At 40.0% G+C, this 26,126-nt stretch overlaps 3 protein-coding genes across 13 annotated transcripts in view; 1 reads left to right on the top strand and 2 right to left on the bottom strand.

Annotated features, from left to right (window-relative positions):
* The first annotated feature begins 624 nt into the window (after nt 1–624).
* On the top strand, nt 625–8,126 carry cltb (clathrin, light chain B). Of its 2 annotated transcripts, XM_041797537.1 has the most exons (6): nt 625–1,053; nt 1,664–1,710; nt 1,869–1,986; nt 5,108–5,219; nt 5,667–5,687; nt 6,524–8,126. In XM_041797537.1, exons 1-6 carry the CDS (start codon nt 891–893, stop codon nt 6,693–6,695), a joined length of 633 nt encoding a protein of 210 aa, XP_041653471.1. In that variant the 5' UTR covers nt 625–890; the 3' UTR covers nt 6,696–8,126. The 2 variants fall into 2 exon arrangements, with proteins under 2 accessions (XP_041653471.1, XP_041653472.1); XM_041797538.1 differs by lacking the exon at nt 5,667–5,687 and having other exon boundaries at nt 628–1,053.
* Nucleotides 8,127–8,174: 48 nt separating this feature from the next.
* Nucleotides 8,175–10,656, bottom strand: higd2a (HIG1 hypoxia inducible domain family, member 2A). The gene is made up of 2 exons (XM_041797540.1): nt 10,448–10,656; nt 8,175–8,710 (listed from the first exon to the last, which is right to left on the bottom strand). Exons 1-2 carry the CDS (start codon nt 10,632–10,634, stop codon nt 8,547–8,549), a joined length of 351 nt encoding a protein of 116 aa, XP_041653474.1. The 5' UTR covers nt 10,635–10,656; the 3' UTR covers nt 8,175–8,546.
* A 1,552-nt stretch (nt 10,657–12,208) lies between these two features.
* The window catches only part of ankhd1 (ankyrin repeat and KH domain containing 1), a 37,236-nt gene continuing 23,318 nt past the window's right edge, over nt 12,209–26,126 (bottom strand). For 6 of the 10 annotated variants that reach the window (XM_041797778.1, XM_041797780.1, XM_041797782.1 and 3 more), the window contains exons 25-39: nt 25,762–25,924; nt 25,585–25,680; nt 25,353–25,469; nt 24,321–24,489; nt 19,952–20,148; nt 19,505–19,863; nt 19,149–19,301; nt 18,898–19,047; nt 16,837–18,406; nt 16,475–16,667; nt 15,525–15,650; nt 14,886–15,137; nt 14,537–14,736; nt 12,974–13,141; nt 12,209–12,844 (exon numbers count right to left, since the gene is read on the bottom strand). In XM_041797778.1, coding sequence (XP_041653712.1) covers nt 12,785–12,844; nt 12,974–13,141; nt 14,537–14,736; nt 14,886–15,137; nt 15,525–15,650; nt 16,475–16,667; nt 16,837–18,406; nt 18,898–19,047; nt 19,149–19,301; nt 19,505–19,863; nt 19,952–20,148; nt 24,321–24,489; nt 25,353–25,469; nt 25,585–25,680; nt 25,762–25,924 — 3,973 coding nt within the window. In that variant the 3' untranslated portion in view covers nt 12,209–12,784. The remainder of the gene's footprint in view (nt 12,845–12,973; nt 13,142–14,536; nt 14,737–14,885; nt 15,138–15,524; nt 15,651–16,474; nt 16,668–16,836; nt 18,407–18,897; nt 19,048–19,148; nt 19,302–19,504; nt 19,864–19,951; nt 20,149–24,320; nt 24,490–25,352; nt 25,470–25,584; nt 25,681–25,761; nt 25,925–26,126) is intronic. The other 4 variants (XM_041797783.1, XM_041797787.1, XM_041797781.1 and 1 more) reach the window with 3 other exon arrangements.

The raw sequence follows: 26,126 nt of genomic DNA, 5'->3' as shown, positions 1-26,126 counted from the left end.
CCTTCTATTAAAAGATGTGTGCCTCCCTTAATCATGTCCAATCCGTTTATTTTAGCACAGGTGGACTCCAATCAAGGTGTAGAAACATCTCAGCAAAGATCAAGAGAAATGGGAGGAAGTTAGGTTCATTTCAAGTGTTTTGCAAAAGGTCTGAATACTTATGCTAACTGAATATTTCAGTTATTTATTTTTAATACATTTGAAAAAAAAAATCTATTTTTTTTATGTGGCATCAGGCTGCTCTTTTAGTCCCAGCTAAAAGACAGTGCAACAAAACTTACAAGAGTAGAAAAGATAAACACATAATTGTTTTATATCTACATACAAGGATGTGAAAACATAGGGGAACATGTGTATATATAAATAAAGCAATGGTGACCAACATCTTACTAGGGTCAACTTGCCTTCTTGTCAAGTGCCTCTGCAGCCTAATCAGCATAATGCTAGAAAAAATAAAATAGAACAATATAAAATCTTTCAGTTATTATCATTACACATTTTAATGGTTTCATTTGAAACTGTTGTGAGGTAGCTTTATGGGGCTACTGACAAAAACAATGTAGTAGATGTCCAGCAGATGGAGACACACTGCAAGAAAAAGCAGATGGTCCCCTCGGGGTGCTGCCCTGCTCCATCATCCTCTCAGTGACCGAACAAGTGAAGAAATCATGAATCATCAGTGAGGGCCTGAGTCGAAGCTAACATTGTTTTAATTACAGACGATCCCATACTTGTTCTGTTGCTTACAGTAGTCTGCTTGGAGAAGCTGCTATTCGAGTAGAATATTAAAGTAGTTTGTATAAACGCGTTAAAACTGGTGGCCTAATTTTGGGGCTTTGACGTTAGCTAGCTACCAGGCTCTGTTAAACTTGTAAACACTTTTGTAAAAGATGGCTGACAACGGAGCACACCCGACTGAAGAGGATCCGGCTGCTGCTTTCCTGGCTCAACAGGAGAGTGAGATAGCTGGGATAGAAAATGACGGTGAGGGCTTTGGGGCGCTGGAAGAAGCGCAGGTTGAGGAGCCGTCTGAGCCTCAGCCTGCAAACTATGGTAAGTTTGTCTCAGCTAGCAAGCGAGCTAACATGCTAACTAAAGCTAGCGTACGTTTCTACCGGCACTCTGATTGGAGTGGTGGCAAGTTTGTAAGAAATTCTGAATCCACAACATTTTGCTTAAAAATTATTAATAATTGTGGATACAGTCTAGTATGTTAGTAAAAACTGCCTGGCCCGCCCATTAACAAATTAAGTGATGTTAACGTTAGCCTGTTAGCATTGCTGTCTTAGTGCGTTTGTTTGCACAATAAAAACGTTAGTAGAGGTAAGTTACTTATAATTCTGACGCTCTATAGTTAAATATAAGAAAACATAGCGTTTTTTCCAAGTAATGATAACCAAACACATAAGCATGATAACGTTATATATCAGGAAACTCGTCAGCTAACTACTCTTATCTGGGAAAAACCTGTGTTGTATACTAACAAATCTGCATAGACAACATTAGCGCCCGAACAGGTGCTGCTGCATTTCTGAGGTAACGTCTGACATAAAAACAAAGTGACAGCTTCATTGTTAGCATAAGCCAGCTCGGGTGACGGGAAAGGGGAACTAACTGGAAACTCATTTGAACATAAAACTCTGTTCTCTTCTCGAAATGTCAGACGATTTCGAAGAGGCGCCTGCCACAGTAAATGGGGACATGTTTCAGGTGAGCTTTTAATGTTTTATGTCTGTTGTGTTTCTTAACAGATGTCTTTGCATGTACTGTGTTGTTTTGTTGTCAGCTCCGTATGAAGTGAGGAAATTATTTTAACATTTATTCTTCTCAATGATGAAGTTTTAATAATGTTGTATGCCCTCTGAAAGGAGTCAAATGGCCCAACAGACAACTATGCAGCCATCGCCCAGGCTGACATTCAAAGGCAGGAGCCAGAGAGTTTACGCAAGTGGAGGGAGGAACAGAAGACACGCCTTGAGGCATTAGGTGAGCAAAAAATGTCTCATTGTAGGATAATTCATCCATGTCAAGGCACTTTCTTGTCTCTTTTTATGTTTTCTTACAGATATGTATCAACCATACTCAGGAGTTACTGCTTTCTCTATGTTAAGTCTGCTGGTTTCTTCGTGTATGACAGTTCATGTCTGAACTGCATTGATCAGTTATATATCAGTAGGTTTTGGTGTACAGTTAACCTTGCAAAGCAGATGGATTCGCCTGTTTCCTTGTTTCTCACTGGCAGATGTCTGAGGTCAGTGCACAGGTGCATCTCGGAGAATTAGAATACTGTGAAAAGTTCATTTTTTCCCTGTGATTTAATTCAAGAACTGAAACCTCCATATATTCTAGGTACATGTCATACAAAGTGAAATATTTCAAGACTTTTTTGTTTTAATTTTAATGATTGCAGCTTACTGAGCACAAAAAAATCCACAAACTCAAAATATTAGAATATTGTTAAAAAGTCCAATTAGCAAAAGTTTCCTGAGCCTTCATTCTCTCATTCTGGTTTAGCATACACAACTGCAATCATGGGAAAGATTCCTGACTTGACTCTTGTCCATAAGACAATCACTGACAGTGAATCTGCTTTGTTTGACAATCCTCTAAAGGCCGCGCTCATCCCTGTTGCCTGTGCACCTTTTCTTATCACTATTTCCCTTCCGGTCAACTTCCTATGAGTATGCTTTGATACAGCACTCTGTGGACAGCCTGCCCTTTCAGCAGTGACCTTCTGTTGCTTACCCTCCTTGCAGACTGTGTCAGTGATTGTCTTCTGGACAGCAGTCAAGTCAGCAGTCTTCCCCATGATTGCAGTTGTGTGTACTGAACCAGAATGAGAGAATGAAGGCTCAGGAAACCTTTTGCAAATCAGACTTTATGACAGTATTCAAATTTTTAAGATTGTGGATTTTTGCGAGCTTTAATCATTAAAAGAAAAAAACAAAGTCATGACAGGTTTCAGTTTGCATGAGATGAATGTTGAATATATAGAACTAGAAAAGCACCGACCTCTGCAATTAGTCCTATCTCCCAATAGTAAACAATCCTTAAAAAACATTCCTGGATCCAGACGGTGATCCAGATCACTCCCAAAATCTAATCAGTTCTTCCTTATGCCATTTCTGGCATGTCCTGTAAATTTCATCAAAATCAGTCCATAACTTTTTGAGTTATGTTGGTAACAAACAAACTAAAAACCCACCCGATCACATAACCTCTTTGGCAGAGGTAAATATAACTTTCTGGAGTAAGTCTCTGGGAAAAAAATAACTTTTACTTTATTCTATTGTTTTTTGTTTTTTTTTTCAGATGCACCTGTATACAGTTAACATGATGAACTGACAATAATAAACAGGCAAAACTTGGTCTGCATTAATGAAAAACTAGATCCCCTTAGCCTCAGGAGGTTATGTGATCGGCAGGGTTTGTTTGTTCACCGTCTGGATCCAGGAATTTTTTTAAGGATTCTTTACTATTGGTAGATAGGGCTAATGGCGGACGTCTGCGCTCTCTGAGTGCTTTTCTAGTTTGTTCCTTTAAACGAACATTTAAAACATTTAAACCTGAGCCACAAATCTGCTTAACACTGTGAATAAAGCTGATCAGGGGTTAGATCTCTCACTACCTGAAATGCATCAGAAAGAATCCGCCCAAATTCCATTCTATAAACATACAACTTAGTTGTTTTTTTTTCTATTCTTAAGGGGAGACATGACAAAGTTGTGCTTTATGCAAATCTGCATCACAATGTTATTATTGTGACAAACCTTAATCATCTTGATAAAAAATCACAGCAAAATAAGTGTTTTTGGGGGACTTATACTTCCAACATGAACACAAGTAAAACAACACCAACTATTGCACTGAGACTTTTCAGTTGAAGAGCAAACTTACAGACTTTACGCTGCAGATGTAAACACCAAACAGCAAAAGTAATCCTTAAAGTCATTTTAATGCTGGATTCAGCAGAACTAAAGAGATATTCTTCCCTTGTTTCTAGATGAATAACTTTTATCAGATGGCGACAGACAACGGTTGCCAAATGGTCTCTGAGACAGGAGCACTACTTAATTTCTGGTTTTTCTTAAGCTTAACTTTAAGAAGTATGAGACGGCACAAGGCAGAGGTTCGTGGCAGTGGCTCAGTCTGTAAGGACTGGGGTTGGGAACTATAGGGTTGCTGATAAAAGTGTAGAATGAACCTATTCTGGAAATTAGTCTGGTAGCAGGATAGGTGCCAGTTCACTTCCTGAGTACTGTCAAGGTGCCCTTGAGCAAGGCAGTGGACCCTCACAGGGTGCCCACAGGGTCTTAGAAGTGTTAAAAGTTGATAAATTAGTTAAGTCTAAATTAAGGCTCTTACAAAGTCCTAAATGCAAAACTATAAGGCAATAAATTTGGTTGTTTTTATAGTAATCAAAAGGGGTTGCAGACTTTAGAATACTGTAAAATTGAAATAAAGCTTATTAGTAGTATCTTGAAATGGGTAAAGTACCTTGTTTTGCTTTTGTTTTGCTACAAACTTAAATGAATGCTGTTCTGCTTAGTTTAACCGCAGTTCAGAACTTGTAAGTAGGTTTGTCTACATTGTGGTATAACTACTTTTAGGCTGCTAAAGTACAAAGTGAGACCCTCCATGCAGCTTCCTTATGGCATAAGTTTTTTCTCATTGTCTAATTTCAAAATTCTCCAAGAAAGCCAAATTTACATACTACAATAGGAAATAATACTGGCATTTTCTTTCCTCCCGGCAGTAGTCTTAAAATGTATAAAGAGGGTCTTGAAAACGGTCTTAAAAAGTATAAAATTAAATGTCAGTTTTTCTATATGTACACTGCCCCAACTGCTCAGGTGGCAGCCTTCACTCTGACATCTATCCATTATTGTATGTCATATGATCCTGTTTGTGCATGTGCTTATATTTCCGTTTCAACAACAGAGTCTAAAAATTGGGCTTCCTATTGAGGGATTAATAAAGTACATATTCTAAATAAAATATCCAACTATGTTACACTGGTGCTTACACAATATGTCTCTTTTCTACCCTGTCACTTTTTCATCTTCTACTCTGGCTTTGTTGTTGCCTGCTTTCCCTTCACAATAAGACTCTGCATCTAAGGCAGCAGAGGCAGAGTGGAGAGAGAAAGCCAAAAAGGAGCTGGAGGACTGGCATGTACACCAGAATGAGCAGATGGAGAAGAACAAGGCCAACAACAGGTTAGTGTCTGACATCTCCCCCTGCTAACATGCAGAAGAGTAACAGTTGGTTTATTTTTAGGATGTTGATGTACTGATATTTCAATTACCTCAATCCTGTCAACTCGTGTTAAACTGGTAGATTGCTGTTTTCTCCGTTGAAGTATGTTTTAGCTGTGCCAGCCAAATGAGATGAACTGTGCAGCAAAAATATTATTTTAAACTGACTTGTAAATATTTTGTTGACTGGAAGATTAATAGGCATTAAATGGAACTGAGTCATTTCCATAAAACTCACTGCTGCGACAGATGAAACACTGATCTTCTTTTATTCATGGCTTATATGGGGGGCAGTTGTCTATCTGTTGAGTTTGTTGTTTCAGTCTGGTTGTTCAGTGCTCACAAAACATTGCATTCTTTCTTTTATTTGACCGAGCTAACCCGTTCTTTTCTCACACTTTCCAACAGACTCTGTCCAAGTCTGGCACGGTATCACTCTGCATCTGTCTCTCTACTAGTTTTATGCCAGTTTCTTCCTTTGTGCCTGTGAAATCACTGAGAGACAATCCTCTGATGAGATATTAGTCTACAGCTGTGTGTCCTTTTTGACTGGCTGGAAAACAAAACAGGAAGCTAGCTAGAAGGAATGCAAACAGCAGGGAGCAAATGTCACATCCATGTTGTCTGCACTGCCTAGCATCAAAGCAGCCTTTAATTGACTGTTATACAGAAATGCTATTTTAAGCCTGTTTGCTGGCAACTGAAGGAGTGTGTTTAGATCATTTAAACCTTTTTGTTTCCACCTCATTAGAGCTGTTTCTCAGTGGCTTACATAATCTGTTTAATGCAGACTAACTTTTCTCCGCTTGTTGTTTGACACTGAAACTGTTCTCCTTTCTCCTTCTTCTCCCTGCTTTCTTGGCCTTGCCTGCGTACTAGGATTGCTGACAAGGCTTTCTACAAACAGCCCAACTCTGATGTTATAGGCTTTGTGTAGGTTTAGAAATCTTACACTTTCTAATGTTTTTAGTTGATTTGTACACAATGCATGCCTAAACACTAAAATTAACACTCTGTTTTTACGGATTTGATTGTTAGATACTATTGCATAGACTTCAGCTGAACAATACATAGTCTATTTTTGTCTGTAAGTGTAATACTGGACTGCATGAAGTTGTCTTATGCACAGGTGTTATTGACGATTGACTTTGGTCATTACGCATCATGGTTTACTCAGACAAGTTTTCCATTATTGGCAGCTCTTTTGATGTCTTTCTAATATTGCACTCCCTCATATGCTTCCCTGCTCTCCCTCCCACCTGCAGAGCATCAGAGGAGGCTTTCCTGGCAGAGAGCGATGGCGACACTCCAGGATCTGAATGGGAGAGAGTAGCCCGGCTCTGCGACTTTAATCCCAAAACCAACAAACAGGCAAAGGATGTTTCTCGAATGCGTTCGGTCCTCATCTCTCTCAAACAGACACCTCTAGTCCGCTAGGAGGCGCTGCAGGGCGAGTTTTCTGTTTTAGAATGAAATTGCCTTTTTTGGTTTTAACATCACCTTGCTTCAGAAGTTTTTCTGCTCTTTTCCATAAAACCCCTGGTGTATATTAATTACCTTTAAAACCTTCCCGCCTTTCTTGATGCCTATTACATAAAATAATTTACTTATCCCTCTCTCTTGTGAGAAGATGAAGGACTACTCTGTTGTTACAACATCCTGTAGCATCTCTGCTATACTTTAGAAAATATTGTTACTGTAAGTTAAACATTTCCCTTTCCCTTTAACTTATAAATTGTTTTAGGCCAATTTTGTTGCATGCCTTTCCAATATTTTGGTTGCACAATTTTTAGTTGTTTTATAAATAAGCATTCTTTGTCGATGTCAGACACTAATTAAGCACTATTGCGTAATAGATTGTAACCACTTATGCCTCTCATCATTGAAGAATAACTGTTCAAATTTGTTGTATTATATCCCTGATGACCTTATTTAACGTAGCTAGCATATGTTTATCTTCAAATGCATAAAGCTTGTGGCCTTTTTGATGTAGCTCTTACTCCACTTTTGAGTATTCACCCTGATGAATTTCCTCTTCAATTAGGCAAGATTTCAGCAAAAAATCAACAAAAAAATCACAACCAAAGATTTCTGCCATCATCTAAATTTTAAGATCATATTCTTCAAAGCTTGTGCGGTATCCCATTTCACAGGTTTTTAAAAAAACATTTTTTGTTACAACACTGTGCTTTAGCTTTTCTTTTTAAAAGCGGCATTCAATAAGGTGTCAAATTCAATGGTTATGTCTGCACATTGTTTCACGTGTTGCCTATTTGGACATAATGAATACTGAAAAAAGTGAATGTTAAAAGGGAACTGAATATAAAACGGCCAAGTAAGATCACCTAAAACAGTTCATGTTCTTAAATTTCTTGATCAGTCGTCCAGTTTATCCAGGAGATAAAATACTGTGTGGCCCTGTGCCAAAATCCATGTATGCCTGAGTGTAACGCATGCACTCAGGGAGGAAATATGTGCTTTGAAAATGGCAGACTAACTCTGATTTTAGCACGGAACTGTTACAAACATTGACATCAGGGGATGTTTGAGAAGGAGCACGTTTCCAGCTGCATATGTTTTTGTACAACACTAATCACACTTAATTGGAAATGCCTTTGCATGGGTAAGATGATTTCACAAAGTGCTGTCCTGTTACATATACCAACATTTCGTGTAGTCCTGCTCCAGGCTGTCATCTGAAATTGACCTTCTTTCGAGTGTGGACTTTTGGGCTCTGTTTTGTGTCTAAAACCTTACTCGCATTTAGATCGACTCACCCAGGCCATTAATGTAGAAACTGTTCTCACAATGAATTTCCCCACTGATTTTTTAAAATAAAGGTTGTGCAAGGAGTAGATATTCCCTGAATACGGTGGTGTCATTCTTTTTTTTCTCAAATACACACAAGACATCAAGTAGGATTTTAGTGTGTGAGTTTTTATGATTTCTAAAGCAGAAGAAACATTTAGACAGTGTGTGGATGTCATTGAATATATATGGGAACATTTCAAATCTAAACCTTCGCTTCAAGAAAGAGCAAGAAATATCTCATTTACCTGCATTTCTTTTCACCAACAATCGAGCACAACTGGAGTAAAATCAAACCTGTCTACTCTGAGGTAAGAAGCAAATTAATACTCTTACTTGTGATTTATTTAACCAACAATTCAACAATAAATAGTGTTGGCAACCCACACAGGAACAGTGCATCAATTCAGATGGTTTGAACAGTTCATATCTAGGTTGTATGCGGTCCGTGATGGCAAAGATGAGGGATTGGTCAGTCTTTTACTTGGCTTTCAAAGCTGTGGAGATGCATCCGACAATAATGGCTACTACAGTGAAGCCCTGAGCAAAGATACGGCCCCTCATCAGCAGCTGGGACTGTCTGGTTTTCCCTTGGTGAAAGGCACGGAGACCATACATCAGCATCCCTGCTGTTCCCAAACAACCTGGATGACAGGAAGCAAACCAAGTTAGAAACAGGATCAAACAAAACAATACAGATTGGCAAAAAAAAAGGTACTGGTATTGAGCTTAAGCTTGCTGTAATGGCATTAAACAGGTGAAGGCCTTAAGGTTGTAACAATCTGTTCTTTGACACAACTATAATTGATAGCTTTTTACTGCAGGGATGACTAAGAGATACTGTGATGACTATAAAGGGTAAATTCACCTAAACTGCAAAAAAAAAAAAAAAAACATCCATTATCCAAAATAGGGATGAACATAGAGAAACAAGACAAACGTTTAAAAACTGGGTATTATTAAGAGACAATATGGATAAATATAGACGAGGATGAGCTCCTCCATGAACATTTCAGCTTTTTAAAAGTGTTTCCCAAATGATGTTAAACAGCAACACAGCTTTTCCAAACATCCTAGTTTTATTTTTGTCAGACACATCTCCTGAGGATTCCCAGTCCCTTCTTCTTTGGCCAACCTCTCAAGCTCCTCCTGATTTGATGATCTTCTGGCACAGACCTTAGTCTTCAGTTCACCACACAGATTTAAATAGGAATTAAGTCAGGGCTTTGAGCAGGCAGGTCCATAACATTCATTTTGGTCTTCTGGAGGTAGTTCTTCACCAGGTTAGTTTTGGGTCATTGTCGTGTTGGAAGGCATGCTTCCAGAATACGCAATCTTTCTCTGGGTAGTCCTTAGCAGAATTCAATCCTTGAAGATGTCTCTTCTGCAGAAGTGGAGTTTTTCTTGGTCTGCAACCTCGCAGTCTGTTCCTGTTCTGTGCTCCAGTGATTGACCTATTTGAGAATAAAATTCTTGACTTGGCTAAGTCATTCACTACAGACTAGAGTCTTGGTAGTTTCCGGGGTCTTTAGACACATTTGTCACTAGTGTTTTTTTTTCTAGAGTCTTTGAAATCTGTCTCTCCCTTCCTCTGCCAGGCTTGTTCTGGACTGTGTGGCTCTCTTTGGATTTCTTGATACTTCTCAATCCAGTTCTTGACACTTAAAAACAATGTGACAGCTCAAACTCCTACTGAAGTTTTTACGCTGTGTGGATTTTGTTGTGGATTTTTAACTCGATTTTAAAAGCTTAGAGCATTACAAAGTTTAAGCGCATCATTAGACAACAGTGGTTTGGCCTTTGGCTCAACAAAAAGGATGGTTATAAAGGGGGCTAATAATTTTGACCCTAGTGGTTTTTGTGAAATAGGACCCAAAATATAATATATATGTTATTTAATATATGTTAAAAAGTCCTTGTTCTGTTTAACAGCACTTGGGAAATTTTCATAGGGGGGCAAATAATTTTGTCCTCATCTGTATTTAATCCAATCGTTTAGAAGCAAAGGGGGCGTCTACTCTCATGCTACCTAAACGTTTCATTTATGGCACCGTGGTCCCTAAATGTTACTAAAAAGGTCGGTAAACGGTGCAAAACCGAATACCACAATAAAAACACAAAATTTGGAATGGAAAATTTTAGTTGTTGATTCGCTGAGAATCATGACATGTTGATAGTGAAAGTCATAAAAACAAATTTATGAGCGCCCAACAGGAAGAATGGGTTCATTTCCGTGGTATAAGCTTACGTAGTTAAAATATGAAACGTCGTCCCTTTAAAATGCTATTGCAGATTAAAATGTCATTAACTGGACTTAGATACACGATGTACTGTCTAAGGGCAGGCTTATTCAACTCCAGTCTGCAGCTTGTGTAACTCACCTATGGGGACGAAAGGGTTCTCCTTGGTTTTTCTTATGAATTTCTCTTTAAAAGTTTCATCTTTGACCCTCGGTAAGGGGTTGAAGCCCTCGATCACCGGAGGCTGAGAGAAGTCAAACGGCACGGGTCCTGAAGGAGATGTTTGAGATGTTTGCTCAGAGACCGCTGGTGGTGTTGCAGCCGCCATGCTTACCTTGGTCTGCGAAACAAGCCAGTCGCAGGAACCTTGCAAGAACTACAAAAACTACACTTCCGGTTCCGGGTGCACTTTGACCCCCGACTTCAAAATAAACGTCTTGATCGCTCAAAAGTCAGAAGTTTGGCGTGCCACAGCTCCGACTAGGGATTGCTACGTGCTAAAGCTGAAACCAGTCAAATCATGTACCGGCTAATTAAATGTGTTTTATTATTCTTAAAAAAAAAAAAAGTAAAGTTAAGGTCTTTTATATTTTAAAAATGTACAATTAACTGGGCCATACATTGTCATAGCATGTCCCATGCATACAAAATTGATACATATTCAGGGAAATTAAATGGTACAATGTCTAGAGCAAAAGCCCCCTTTTTAATCTGATCCCATCCTTTGACTTGTTTGCTTTCATTTATCAACTAAAATGATCTCGTCTTATCCCCATCTCTTTTTTATAATTACCTGTGATATGATGCCTTAAAATCTAATAATTCTGCTGATCTTATGGCCATTTTTACGGCTTTAATCTTTTACTCTTAGACTTAGCTAGTGATTTTATTTGAATTCTGTGTACTACAAAATTCAAATAAAGGCACTGATGCTTACAATGTAATCTTAAGAGTTCCTGCCCTTGCTTTGTCTTTCACAGATGCAAAGATACCATGCAAATAGTGTTCATATTATTACAATGATAGTCTTTTTGTATCCATCTAAAAATACACAGAAATGCTTGATTATTAAAGGTGCAGTGTGTAATATTTAGCCTAGTACCATTTAACAGAACAAACTTGATAAAAATGAAGCATAACTTTTATAAGGCCCTATCTAAATAAGGGTTCAGTCACCACAATATATAAAATTGTTTTAAAGTCATTTACTTAGAATAAGCCTTTTATTCATATATGGGGAAGGTCCCCTCCATGTACTCTGCCATGTTGGATTTTTGCATCTTGCATGTTTCTACATTAGCATGGAAGGGACCAAACAACAGATAAGCACTGTCAGATAATTCCACTGATTGCCACAGTTACAAGTGAGCATCACACTCTAGATTCTGCCTTTTAGATGTTGCTTATATCCCCAATTTTACACAATGCACCTTTAAATTCTCAAAAGAGCCCCACTGTAGCAAGTTTATGTTATCATTGGGTGAGGTCCTGCATTCTAACCTTCATAAAATCTCATAATCTCTATAAAATGCACCACTACTATGAATTTAAACTGTAAATGAGCAGTTTTGCACATAGGAAAAGCTCTGAAAACTTCTCTGTTTAATGTAAGATTCCATCAGTGGAAGCATCCTGGCAAGTCCCATAATAGGTAGGACTTAAGCTCTTCAGTTCAGTAATTTGTCATATAAAAATATAAAAAGGATTCTCAAGAAAAGCTTAAATATGAAATTCCTCGAAATGCTACAAGCAGAATTTGTAGTCATAAAGACATGATGCAGATGTTGATACCAAAGAAGCAGCTCAAAATAATGGATTATGTAGATGAGATTAAAGTTCATGTCCCTTGAACTAAAATATGAAAATGAGAACAAAATTACTTTTTCATAAAAACAGCACACATACTTTTCAATCTTTTTATTGAATATTAAGGTAAATATTTCACATTAATACAGGCTACATAAAGTAGAGCCACTATACGACATGAAATTTACTCTCATTTTAACCCTTTTTAGTATGTAAACAATTATACATGTATTTACCACTCTAAAAGGTTCTGATTTCTCTTTCTCTTTAGGTAATCATCATCTAGTTCTGGGCCAAGTTTAAATAGCTACTTCATGTTGAGCCCCCTGTAGCCCAAGAACGGTGTATGTGGGTTTAAGTCAAAATCGCTAAACTACGCAGAGAATGGATCCTGTTAAACAGGTGATCGCGCATGTTTTGTTTGCATCATTGGGACACTGATAACAGCTCTCCCCAAAATTCCTCTTTCCTTGTTTGAGATAGGCACATCAAAGAATGGCGTCAAGACAACTTCCAATTCTTCAACCTCTGCTCTGCACTCTCAGGTCACTACTAAAGTTAACATGTTGCACGTGTTTCTTTTTTTATTTCATTTGTCTTATTCGGTCATGTTCATCAGTTGGTATGCGCTGTGGGTCATGCTGTGTGTGTTTTGATTGCTGTGGACGCTTTCTAGTTGACGTGGTTCAGGTGCACATTGCCCACATGAGGCGCCCAGGTACCAGGCCACACCTAGAGAGACAAAGAAGCAATTAGAGAATGATAGAATCCATGTAGTTGAATATGACATAAAGGCTAGTAGCAGAAATAAAAGGCTGACAGTTTAACACAGCATAAAGACAGTATAAAAGCTGGCTTTACCTGCTGTTGTGGGTCAGAGTTATCTGCATTGTTTGGGACCACTTTGATGATGGGGCTCCATGCGGGGTCACCAGCGTGCAAACCATTGTACATTGGTCCCCCTGGCCCCTCTGCCATGGGAGGATGAGGGGGCAGCATGGTTCCACCATACATTGACATGGGCATTCCCTAAACAGAGATTAAAAAACAACTTACAGATTTGTCCATAAGAGGGACTGTGGGGACACTGTTTGCTGGAGATTACGATGTGTTACTGTCACTGCACAGAGATGATAAACATGTATATCCTGAATAAGTAATGATAAAATAATGAAAATAAGATCCTGTTAACAGTTCAAAAAGTGACTGTACAAAGTGATGACTTTCAGTTGAGTGCATCCATGGCTGTTTGCATCAGTTTAGTTTTCACTGAGTTTGAACATGAAAAACATTCAAAAGGACTCCTATTTAAGTCAGATGCTGTATAAACCAGATCTATGAATGCAGTCTGCTGAAAGTCACCAGTTAACACAGCCACTAATTAAACCAAAACACCAGGAGCAATTCTGTCAGTGGGTGGAGGAAACTCTAGAAACAGAATGCAGAGGGTTTGTTCTGATCAGCGGTCATCAGCCTGAGCTGATCTGATGTTACTATTGATTATTGATGTTCATGTTATATCAGTTTAGATTACTGAATTAACATTATAGTAACCACACTTGTAGTTTGCATCCAACACAGGTAGTTGTATACAGCCTGAATGGTCTTGCGTACCCTCTTACAGAAGAGAATCAGGGCCAGAGGTGAAAGAAAAAAATAATGCTGTGCACTTTGAGATTAAAGTCAAAATAAAAAAAAAAGTATAAAAGTAAGATTGCTGAAAATAAAGTAATTTCAAGAACAACGTTGAAATACAGTTTTAAGATTAAAGCCGAAATGTTGAGAGAAATTCATAACGCAAAAAAAAGTTGACAATTTTGGAGTCTGGCACAGCCAAACTGGTGATGGAAAAGTAAATCAGCACAGCTTGGTTTGAGTCAGTGCAGCCAAGTCGTAGTGGAAAAGCCCTGTAAGTCTGAGATGAAATCATGCCTACATACATTGGACAACCCCAGAATCATGAAGGATTTACATGACGACTGAAAACACAAAATTTAAAGGTAGCAATGTTGTTGAGAGAATTGTGCCATCAATCACAGGGCTCCAAGTTAATTTATTTTCTGTCCTTAGATCAGATGTCAGTATGGTTGCTCAAAGACGCATGCTTTGACTTGTAATGATGTTTGACATTAGTGCATTTAATGACTGGTAGTGCTCATAAACATATGAGGCATGTTGCTCTTAATACACCCGTTCAACAGTGCAGCTATTCTCGATAAGAAAGTCTGTTTTTCCTTGTCGCCTTTCCCATATCAAAGCACAGCATCTCAACTCCTCTCTAACTCTCTCGTTCTTCTGTGTTCAAGACTCTCCCAAATTCTCTGTGTCTCTGCAGCTGCAGGCAGGTTGTGAAGCATCTAATTGACTTAGGTGTGTCACTTGACCCTCAGAATGAAACAATACTAGTGCACATGGGTGTGTTACCTTAGGGAAGTCCATGTAACTGTTGGGCAGATGCTGTGGCTGGTGGTAGTTGTTTGCAGGGTTTGAGATGCCTGTGTCATCCTGCTCCATGGGCTGGTGCTGAGAGAAGGCCGACTGCTCCGCCTGCAGCTGAGGATGCATCATGTGGCTGCTCATCAGAGGCTGGGACCAACCAGACATGGCCTCTGTTCCAAGACACACTGGAGGTTAGGGTATTAACAGATATAAGATACTAGTGCATCAGAAAATGTGTTTGTGTTGAAATAACCATACCATGACAACTTTCAATAATCTTGTTTTTCTTATTTCAACAAATATAAAAAGCAAGCAAAACAAAATTTGCTCTTACCTGAAGCACTTCCGACCCCAAACGACCAGATGCCCCCCTGCCCTACAGATGCCGTGTAGCTGGTAGTAAGCAGAGGCGGGTTCACAGAACCAGTCTGCCTGATCCTGGCCAGCCGCTCCGTGCCAATGGGTGGCGGAACCTTGCGGTCCTGCTGTGAGGAACTGCTGGGCTTCTGCTGGGGAGGAGGAGCCACAGCTGAGGTGGAGAGGGCAGAGGAGGACACTGTAGGGGGAGGCGGGACAGGAGATTCACCTGGAGGAGAAGGGACAGAGAAAAAGAGAAACATTCATTAAAAGCTCCTGTAAAGAACATTTAGTTTGTGTAGATCTTGAGAGTCCAGGTGGACATGCAGTACTTTTGGCTGCTTTAGTCCTTTACATAGTATTTTTGTATCTTAACCTGCTCTTTTGTAAAGTCAAATTCTCACAGGTTGACAATCTTTGATTTAGAAAATGCATATGAGGCTGTTTCTGCAGGCTGCTGACTCGCTTCCTCTGACATCTACCATGTGGCAGTGATTTCAGACATTCAGTAGTGAAACAGTCCATTTTTATGCTTTTGGTCTTCTTTGCCATAAATAGATGACAGTAATTCTTCAGCCTGTTTGACACCTTAAAAAACTCAGTTAGAGCCCCATACCTGATGTGGATGCACTCCATGGATGAGGGGAAAAGTGCTGTCTGCTGAATGAGGGTGTGCCAACTGCTGTATGACCGTGCAGATACACAGGGCTGCCAGAGATACTGGTGGCATAGCTGGTCAAAGCTGCAGACAAAGACAGTTTCAGAGATTATTACTGTTGTGAATGTGAGAAGCAAAGTGAACTCTACGGCTTTAAAAACAAATACAATATTTAATGTTTAGACACTTGTTGTACAGCTATATTTTTCAAAATATAAGCTTTCATTATCTTATACTCTCATGTACTGTCCTTCTCTTTTTTAATGCTTTTATTTCAGTGATGTTCCTCTTTAACACCTAGTTTCCTCCTATGCATGTGACTGGTGTCCTTAGATATCTAAATATAGGTATGATGCCTCCTTCTGTCCAAGACAAAGATAATTTCCTCATGGGTGGACAGAAATCGTATAGGACCAGCATGTAGCCATGGGGGGACAGGTTAATTTTGTCTGGTTTTGGCCTTTCAGCCGTTTGGATTTACATTTGGAGAATAACTGGAACAAAACAACAAATGCTACAACAAAACAAATACAGGAAGATGTTGCCACGCTAGAAATGTAGCATGATCTGTGAAATAATTGATCAAAAATACATGTATGGATGGCTGTCAAATGCCTACACTCTAGCATCCTATGAAGTTAGCACACTGTCATATGGTCCCTCCGAAATCTAGTGCAAAAGTTTGTATTTTTCATGTGCTACAGGAAATTTTTGGAACAATTTATCACAGAGGGGAGAAGTTTTTCAGGAATACAGGACTCAATGGATTTCTAACTGATTCACCTCTGTGCACATACGTAATTGGAAACAAGGTGTAAAACGAGTCTCAAACAAGGATAAGCTCAGTTCATAAGGATCAACAAAATAATCACATGATTAAATATAACATAGAAAGAAAGCATTGATACCAATGGGGCTGTTGACCATCCTCTGTGAGGCAGAGCGGTAGCCAGGGGCTTTGGAGTTGTCTGGAGGAGGTGGCGGCATCATATTCTCCATCTGTCCCATGCTCATGTAGGCTGGGGGCGCCGAGTATGACTGCTCTGGAGGTGATCGAGTTGGCAGATGGCAGGCACCCCATACCTGATTGTTTCCAACCTGCTGAGCAAGGGCAATGAAAAATGAAAATTAATGGGTGCAAGACTGATTTGACTAAAGACAAAAAATAAAAGCACTTTGGTTGACTATTACACTTCTTTCTGTGTCATTTTAAGTCACCAAAATAAAACATCTGATTGATGCTGAACTCATCACTATTTCTTCAACTCACCTGGCTGTTGTTATCAAAGATGCTGCTGAAGTTGAAAAGACCTGCAGGTCCAAAGTTGGGTGGTATCTGCTGAGGCTTGCCTGCATTCGCCACATGCTGCATCTGGGAGCCGTTCATCATCCCCAGGTTAGCAGAGACCTGAAGGGAGCCTGGAGCCTGGCCTTGAGCTTGGGTCTGAGCTTGTGGAGGCAAATTTGTGGGCTGAGAGGTCTGGTTTTGGGTCTGTTTTGGGGGTTCTTGCTGAGCGTTGAAGGGCACAAATACAGACTGCTGCTGTTGCTGCGACTGTTGCTGCTGTTGCTGCTGCTCAGGAAGGGAATAGTAAGGCCCTGGTGGCTGCATACGATGGGAGACTCTTGGTGCAGGGGCTGAGAAGTGAGGAACAGTGTTGTTGGGGTGTGCAACATTGTGTGAGAGGACAGGAGGAGGCGCTGAAGGGAGGTGGGAGCTGTGCTGGGGGTTGAGGAGGGCTGGTGGAGCCTCTGAGGATGGTACAGAGGAGGGAGGGGGAGGCAACTGCTGTCGAGGTTCTGGCTTGGGAGGTAAAGCCATGGTGGGAGCGGTGAAGCCCACAGAGTTGATGCTCTCACTGACAGAAACAGGCTGATTCTCCACAGGCAGAGAGGGCTTGTCCTTTCCAGGGAGGGCAACGGCACTGGGCTCTGTTTTTGAAGGCTGAATGAGAGGCTGCGAGATAGGTCCGACCGGCTGCTGAGGGGTGTTAGCGGTGGTTGTAGTGGAGCTGTGATGTGAAGGAGAACCTGTGCCTCGTACTGCATTGCTGCTACTCGTTGAAGTGGCAGCAGCAGACACAGGGGCGACGCCAGAAGGCTTGGGGTCAGGTGCAAAGAGCTGTTTTCTGACAGAGGAAGGGGTGGGGACGCTGGGCTGGGGGTTGTATGGAGTGGGGTTGGGCGTATGAGGCGAGGCTGCAGCTGAAGACGTGTTAGGAGCACTGGTGGTGGGGGTGTTGGTGGTCGTGACAGAGGCTCCTGAGCTGGCTGTGTTGCTGTGCTCACTGTTGGTGGAGTTGGGTCTGGCCTGGCCTGCAGGGCTATTTGTTCCTCCATTGTGTTTGGGGGAGCTGTTAGCACTGCCAGGACTCACAGGACGCACAGGGAACGGTCCCCAGGTGCTGGCGGCGGGAGAGAATGTGCCTCCAAACTGCGCCATGGGCAGACGAGGGTGTCTGATCTGGTGCATGGTCTGAGCAGCCAGGAGAGCCAGCTGAGGGTGAGCGTACGCCAGGGGCAACGACACAGGGAAAGGCTGTCTGACATTTGATGAAAGCCCCTTTCCGATCTTTCCACCAGCCTGAGAGGAGGATGAAGATGAGGATGAAGCCGGCTGGAATGAGACGCCTGTGGAGGTGACCAATGAGCTCAGGGCCTTGGGCCCAGTGGCTGAACCGCTGGTGGCCCCTGTGGTACTGGGGAAGGACGCTGAGGTGGTTTTGGAGCCTGGTGCTCTGATGTGATTTCGGGGGATCAGATCTTCGAGCTCTTTGGCTGGGTCCTGGATGAGAGCATTGATCAGCTGGACTGCATACCTTGTAGATTCCGTGCCACCTCTAAAACAACAAAGAAAACTTTATTGAGACTCATTCTTTTATTAACAATTGATAAAAAGTGACAAATCTCTGACTTTGGGTAGTCCCATTATTTAATAATTAGCAGGGATTAGCACTGCTGCTTTGAGAGAGACTCAGACACAGCCTGCTTCTTTTAATCATCCAGGACTAAAGATTTGAGGAGACTGACAGGGAAATATTTGCCTCGGTTCCAGGCTAAAATTTTAGCTTTTGTATATGTGTGAAAAGGACTTTAATGTATATGGTATTTATATTTAGCTGAATCAGACATATACATATATATATATATATATTTGAGGCAAAAAAATGGGAGAGAATAAAACATTAAACTCCTCATAATTTCACCTGTGCCTAAGCCAGTGAAAGTGGAATGACATCATCCTTAAGGGGCTTACATGCTTAATGCATCCAAGCAGATGGTTTTACTCTGATTGCACTGACTTTTACTGTCCACCAGAGGGTGTTTTTACCTGATGGTGATCATCCTCTCCCCATTCTTGTCCTTCTGTTTGTCCACGTCAATATGAGCTCCAGTCACGTCCTGGATGGCTGTAATGTTGCAGCCTCCTCGGCCCATGATCCGAGACACAACAGAGGCTGGCACCGATAGCTTCTTTGATCTTTAAAGGAAAGTGACAATTTTTAATGCTATGTCTGAAATTTTTTATTTTAGTCACAAGAGATACAAAATTAACAAATGGAATTCAAATGACCCACTGACCTTCTGACCACCTCCTTCCAACCTTCTTCTCTTTTCTGGCCTCTCTTGGGGCTCGTGAGGCTGAGTTTATTGTTGGGTGAGGTGACAGGCAGAGCCATGGTCTTGAATGGAGAGGGCAAGGAGTTGGAGGTGGAGTCGCTCGTGTCCGGAGCTCTGCGATACCACAAGTCAAGCTCAAGGTCAATATGGATCACAGTAATGAAGACACACACTGTCATTTCTAGTTGTGCTAGCTGTTCAAGTGAGAATGTGAGTGGAATTTAACAATACTTCCTCCCCGAGCAGAGCAGCTACCCACATAAAAAAGCTGCATGCCATGTTGATGATAAATATGATCTGCTCCATCATAAACTCACTTTTGCGTTGGTTTGGAGATGGAGACTGTGACCTTGTTGTCCATCTTGCTGTCAGGCTGCAGCTGAGGACAGTGTCTCTTCTCAGGGCCGCGGAGGAGGGCCTGGGACTGGGCTGCTCCTGAGGAGGGGGCTGAGGAGGAGGAGGAGGAAGAAGAAGAGGAGGAGGAGGAGGCGGAGGAGGTAAGGTCAGGGAGGTAGTTGAGCTCCTGACTCTTGCCTCCGCTGCTGCTGCTCTCACTGGCACAGTCGGTGCTATCCAAGGGGTCAGAATCGCTGTTTCCACCTGTCACTCCCCCACCCCCACCCCTTGGCTCACCATGGATCTTGTTCTTGTCAGCCTTGTGCTGCGCTAGTGCAACCTAGAATGGATACACACATAAACAGGTCATTTGAGCCTGGATTACTTTAATTACAAAGCCCAAACCAAGATAGAACGGTAGTGCTCACCTGCGGATCTTGTAATATGATGGGTTCGTTTGGTGAGTCCTTGGTCTTATTCTTCTTGTTCTTGCGGTTGGTGCTCGGGGTAGTGGCCACACTTGCTCGCTTTTTACCAAAAGCTGTAGTGAAAGTGGTGGAGGTTGCAGATATGCCGATGGTCGTGGTGGTGGTTGCACTGGGAGGCTCAATAGGAACCTCTGATTCTAAAGGAGGAAATGGATCAAATTCAAACACACCATTTTAAAAAACACTAACAAACAAGGTTATTATAGATTACTCAAATTAACTACATAAATTTTACATTTTTCAAATGTACAAATAATTTAGTTAACTGAAACTAACAAGGATTTATATATTTTTTTAAAAATATACAGACTGAAAAACTTGGAAGAACCTACAATGATGATTTATGGACTTGTACAGAGTGGCATTAAGTTTGTGTGTACACTAGGAATGGGCGGTAAAACAGTAATATCATATCCCAAGGTATTATAAAACAGCCACAGCATTGCTTTAATTATGGTCATATATTGTTTAATGAACGCCCTTTTATAACAAATGCCTTGAGAGTATGTGTCCATTTCCAGCCGCAGCATCACTGCCTGTGTGTGAAGATGCTTAAAAGTGATTAAAGAACTCCCATTAATGATGTCGGACTAATATGGCAAAAGACGAACACGTGCGTATACAGGTGCAACTTACCAAATTAGAATATCATCAAAAAGTTGATTTATTTCAGCAATTCAAAATGTAAAACTCAAACATTATATGCATTCATTACACACAGACTGATATTTCAAGCATTTATTTCTTTTAATTTTGATGATTATGGTTTACAGCTATTGAAAACCCAAAATTCAGTATCACAGAAAATTAGAATATAGTGAAAAAGTTCAATATTGGACACATGGTGTCACGCTCTGATCAGCTAATTAACTCAGAACAACTGCAAAGGCTTTCCTGTCCCTTTAAATGGCCTCTCAGTCTGGATCAGTAGCCTACACAATCATGGGGAAGACTGCTGATTTGACAAATACAATATTCAAATTTTCTGAGACACTGAATTTGGGTTTTCAAAATAAAAAGAAATAAACACTTGAAATATATCAGTCTGTGTGTAATGAATCTATATCATATGCGAGTTTCACTTTTTGAATTGCTGAAATAAATCAACTTTTTGATGATATTCATGTTCACTGAGATGCATTTGTATACCAGCGTAAATATTCTTGCATGCCACAGCACAGTTGCACAGAGCTGGCACTGTAATATGGTCTTCTCTAGTCAGACTATTAAAGCCAAACTATTAAACATGCACCAGTGGCTGTAATGTGATCCAGACACCATGAGTTTAAAAACACTTAAATTCTCCTTTCTTGGTGTAGATCAGAGATGAGAAATTATGAAGTTTATTAGTAATCCTATGTGTGTCCTGCAGCAGCAACGCCAGACACAATTAAAACCACCAAAGTTTTTTAAAACATTTAGACTTATCTTTATCCCTTTTTATGTAAATTTAATTAACGTTTGGTGCTTGGTGGTTATTTTAGCCGCTTAAGTAGTCTGTAACATTTTTATAAGCTTCCTGTGGAGTGAAACCACAGCTGGACAGAGCTCATCACTGAAGAACAACGCAGAAATAAATTACAATAAAGGCCTATCCTCATCTGTTTAAAAGTACACAGAAAATTACCACACATTCCCAGATCCTAAAAGGCAGGGGTGCCAAACTCAATCACAGCAAGGGCTGGACTATGGATTCAGGTCTAACATGAGAGCCTAACAGCGTCACCTTTTAAACCATAACCTCTCAACCTCATTTCACCAGTAATTAAATATTAAAAAAAAACTCTGCACTGATGATAAATAATGTTGACATTTAAAAAAGTTAGAAAGATAAGTTTAAAGGCCAAAAATCTGAGAAAAGTAAATGTATTAGTAGAAAAATGTCAAAACATGAAATTGAAATTGAAAAACAATATTTCTTTAGAGGCGAATATTTTAGAAAGAAAGTCAAGATCATCAGTTTAAAATGTTAAAATATTATATCAAATTTGTCATCATTAAATTAGAAGTCAAAATATAATTCAAAATTTTAAAATGTGAGTCTAAAAGGTCAAAATATGGGATTATGAAGTCAAGGTTTGGAGTTGAAAATATGAGATAAAAAACAAAACAATTGGTTGAAAGGGTCAAAATATGACTTAAAATTTAGAATTATGAATCTTAAAGCTCAAAATATTATATGAGAAGTCAAAACTATGAGTTGGTAAGCTCAAAGTACGAAATTAAAAAGTCAAAATCCAAAGTTTGAGTACTTCTTATCTATTGTTTTACTCCTTACTTTTTCAGATTTTATGACTTAAAGGGATACTTTAACATTTTAGCAAATTAGTCCATTGCCATAATTCCTATAGTCTTAGTAATAGGTTCGTTACCTTTAATTGTTGGTGTAAGCTGTTTTTGGATCGGCGCTGCCAAGTTCGGACCTGCTGTGCCAACTCAATATAAGCATACAGTTTTTCAGCTTTCCCTCATCAAACTCATCAAATACACAATCCAACAACTCCAAAACGCTCTCGTGGACAAGTTGTGACCTGCACATTCACCATGCTATGAAATAATAACGTATAATTACGTAACATTATGGCCCATGAAGCAAATGCTCTGAACTATTTCTTGAGTAAACCACTGGGTGGAGCGACACAGTGCAGCAGCCATATCTGGAGTGTAGTTCCGGCTTTGCATTTAGCTTTAAAACATCTCCGTCTCGTAATATTCCATGATTATTTCATAGCATGGTGTATGTACAGGTCACAACTTGTCCACGAGAGCGTTGTGGAGTTGTTGGATTGTGTATTTGATGAGTTTGATGAGGGAAAGCCAGGATACCGTCTGCTTACATTGAGTTGGCACAGCAGGTCCGAACTCGGCAGCGCCGATCTAAAAATAGCTTGCACCAACAACTGAAGGTAACAAACCTATTCCTAAGACTATAGGAATTATGGCAATGGACGAATTTGCAAAACAGGTAAATAAGTCCGCACACAAGAAGCTGCTCCAAGAGCTTATTTAATGAAGATTATCACCAATGGGTGAATTTGCCAAAATGTTGAAGTATCCCTTTAACAAGGATATCTTAAATCATCAAGGATAATTTTATATTTTTATACTTGAGGAAATCTACAGACCTCATACTGATGGGCCAGTTATAACAATTATGAGATCATCTTGCAGGCCGGATTTAAGTGTTCAATGGGCCGGATTTGGCCCCCGGGCCTTGAGTTTGACATCTTTACTATAAGGTAATAGTTGATTATCATTTCTCATATTAAATCAGGGAGGAGGGGAGGGAAGAGAGCGGAAAAAGAGCTCAGTTTACTCAAGCGTAAGAACAATTCTTCAACTATAAATCACTTCCAGTGCTCCTGTAAACCTTGCCTTATAAACGATGATATACTTAGACCTGAAGCATTTTGATAAAGGAGTTAATGAAACACCAGTAGAGGCATGCGCTCTGCTCGCTGTGCTTGCATGTGCACGCAGACAAGTGCCTCTATAATGTGATATTCGACCACCTGGTGGTAATACTGTATACCATGGTAAAATCTGGGGAGAGTAAGACGGTATTAAAAAATAAATACCACCCAATCCTATCACACACATGAATGAATGCCATGCATTTACATTTTCTACAGCATATCTCATCTACTTCAACCTTTAATAGCCAGCCTTTCCCCAGCCAACCAAGCCTGGAGAATGTCAAATGGCCTGTTTAATTGGTCAAGACTTCATACAATGGTAATTATTAGGTCTTGAATTGTATTAAAATATCAAGTTTTAATAAAAAAATAAGGAGTGAAGAGTAATCCATTTTAAAATATCCCTTTAAATTATATGGTGTTTATTTTTATTGGCCCTTCTGAGTCTTCTAAAGACAATTATCCCACATTATAAAAAACTAAACTAAAACTAATATAAACTAAACTGAAACTAAGCATTTTCACAAAATAGACAAACTAAAAAAAACAGGAGGAAAAAAACTAAACTAAAATTGAAAACAAAAAATGAAGACAAAATAAACATAAAAACTAATGAAAAATGCAAAACCATTACGTGATGGTTTTCTCTGTTTTTGTTAATTTTGTTGAATTGATTTTCTCAGATTCTTCTGATGTTTGGGTTTTGCAGTTGTGTTCCTACGCTTGTTCTATTGTTTGCATTTGCAAATTTGTCACAGCACTTTCTAAACCAGTGTTTCTAAAAGTGCTACATAAATCAAGTCTTTATTCTTATGATTATAATTATTAAGTTATTATAACCTCACTAGTAATGAAGAATTAGAAATGACATCTGAGTGGTCTCATGACATTACCTTCTGCTGAATCCTCCTTCTTCTCAAGCATATCAGACGTGTCCTCCTTTGTTTTCTGTCCCTCCTCTTCTTCCTGCTTCCTCTTCTGCTCCTCCTTCTTCTTCTTACGTTTCTCCTTACGTTTCTCCCGCTTAGCAGCCAAAGCCTGCTTCTTGCTCTCCTCCCGAGACTGTTACAACACAACACAGAGTTATTTTACAATATTTTGATGTTCATGTAGTATATCTGAAGATTAAAAAAACAGTTTGAGCAGAGGTTCCTCAACCCTGGATTTTTTAAAAAGCCTTTAGAACATCATGGAACAGGCTGGGAGGGAGGGGGAATTAAACATGCCCATTCCCTCCATCCTGATGTCCCTCTTTCGCCACAGCATCACTCATTCCAAGCAACTCTTTGGATTATGCCATAACTATTCAAGGTAGACTTACCATGAGCTACCTGAGTGTGAAACAATGATATATATAGTCATGTAGAGGACAATTTCTCATGTAATAAACCTCATTTTTTGTTGTGATCTTGGCCTACAGTACAACATTACCCATAATCCTATAGACAGTATAAATGGGGAAATGAAGATGTATAGTCATGAAGAAGACACTTGTATATTACTGACCTTCTTTCCAAGAACAAAACAAAACAAAACAAAACAAAACAAAAAAACAGTTTATTGTGCTCTCAGGCAAAAGCATCACATTACCCACAACTCTCAAGTCCCAAAGCATGGTATCCGAATGGTGGAGAACAAATGTTGTCTGTGGGCTGCTACGAGTTATTTTAACAGTGGAGGAAAACATTGATGGTAACAGGTGTCACCTACCACCAGACCAGCCCGTAGAATTTTTAAAAATAATTCAGTTGCAGTAGATGATTTCAAACTGTAGGGGGCAGCTGCTATTCATATTTTTAACACAAAATGTGAAATTTAAATACTTTGGACCCTAACTGATTTTATAGTACTACTAGTTTTCATCTGAAAAAGTGGTCTGAGGGTTTAGTTACTGTTCAAAGTAAAGAGATAGGGTCTGACATTACCTTCTCCAAGTCTAGCTCCTTTAGAAGGATGCTAGCATTCTTGTTAGCCTCGGCTGCCTGCTGGTCTTTGGCTTTGACGATGGTCTCCATGCACTGATGGCACTTCTTCAACAGCTCCTGCAGCAAGAGAAAAAAAAACAACTGGAGTCAGAGCTCTGATAACATTTGTATCCGTTTTGCCAGTTTCATTTAATGTTGCGGAACAATAACTTCAACGATAATCAACACCTACCTTGTCAGCTATTGTAGCAATATATCTCATGCACTCAATGTCTGATGGGAACTGGTTGACTTCCTTCACGAGATACTGAACCACCTTCACATGACCCTAAAACAGTATACAGCACTGTTAGTAACCACAGACTTGACTAACTGTAGTGTGAAACACCAAATGTAGTCAGCTCTGCACCTTGCGAAAAGCAGCCATGAGCGGGGTGATCTTGCGGTTATCGGCTGCATCCACATCAGCACTGGCATGCACCAAGAGCTGGACCACATCAAAATGACCACCGTTTGCTGCCAGCCAGAGAGGAGTGTTCCCTTTCTTGTTTCGTACATCGATATGGGCACCCCTGCAAAGACGGGAAAAGTGTTCGAAATCACACAAAGGTATAGCTGCTAAAATGCATTTAAAGGGAACAGATTAAATTTAATAGTGGCTCCAGATTTATATCACTCAAGCAACAGCGTCTTGTCAAAGTGTAGGACAATACATAAGAAATGCTGTTCCTGTACCAGCTCCAATTATTAAACTACTACTGTGTACCTTAAACA

Source organism: Cheilinus undulatus, linkage group 10, assembly GCF_018320785.1.
Source record: "Cheilinus undulatus linkage group 10, ASM1832078v1, whole genome shotgun sequence".
Taxonomy (NCBI): Eukaryota; Metazoa; Chordata; class Actinopteri; order Labriformes; family Labridae; genus Cheilinus; species Cheilinus undulatus.
This window is presented reverse-complemented; position numbering and strand designations above follow the sequence as displayed.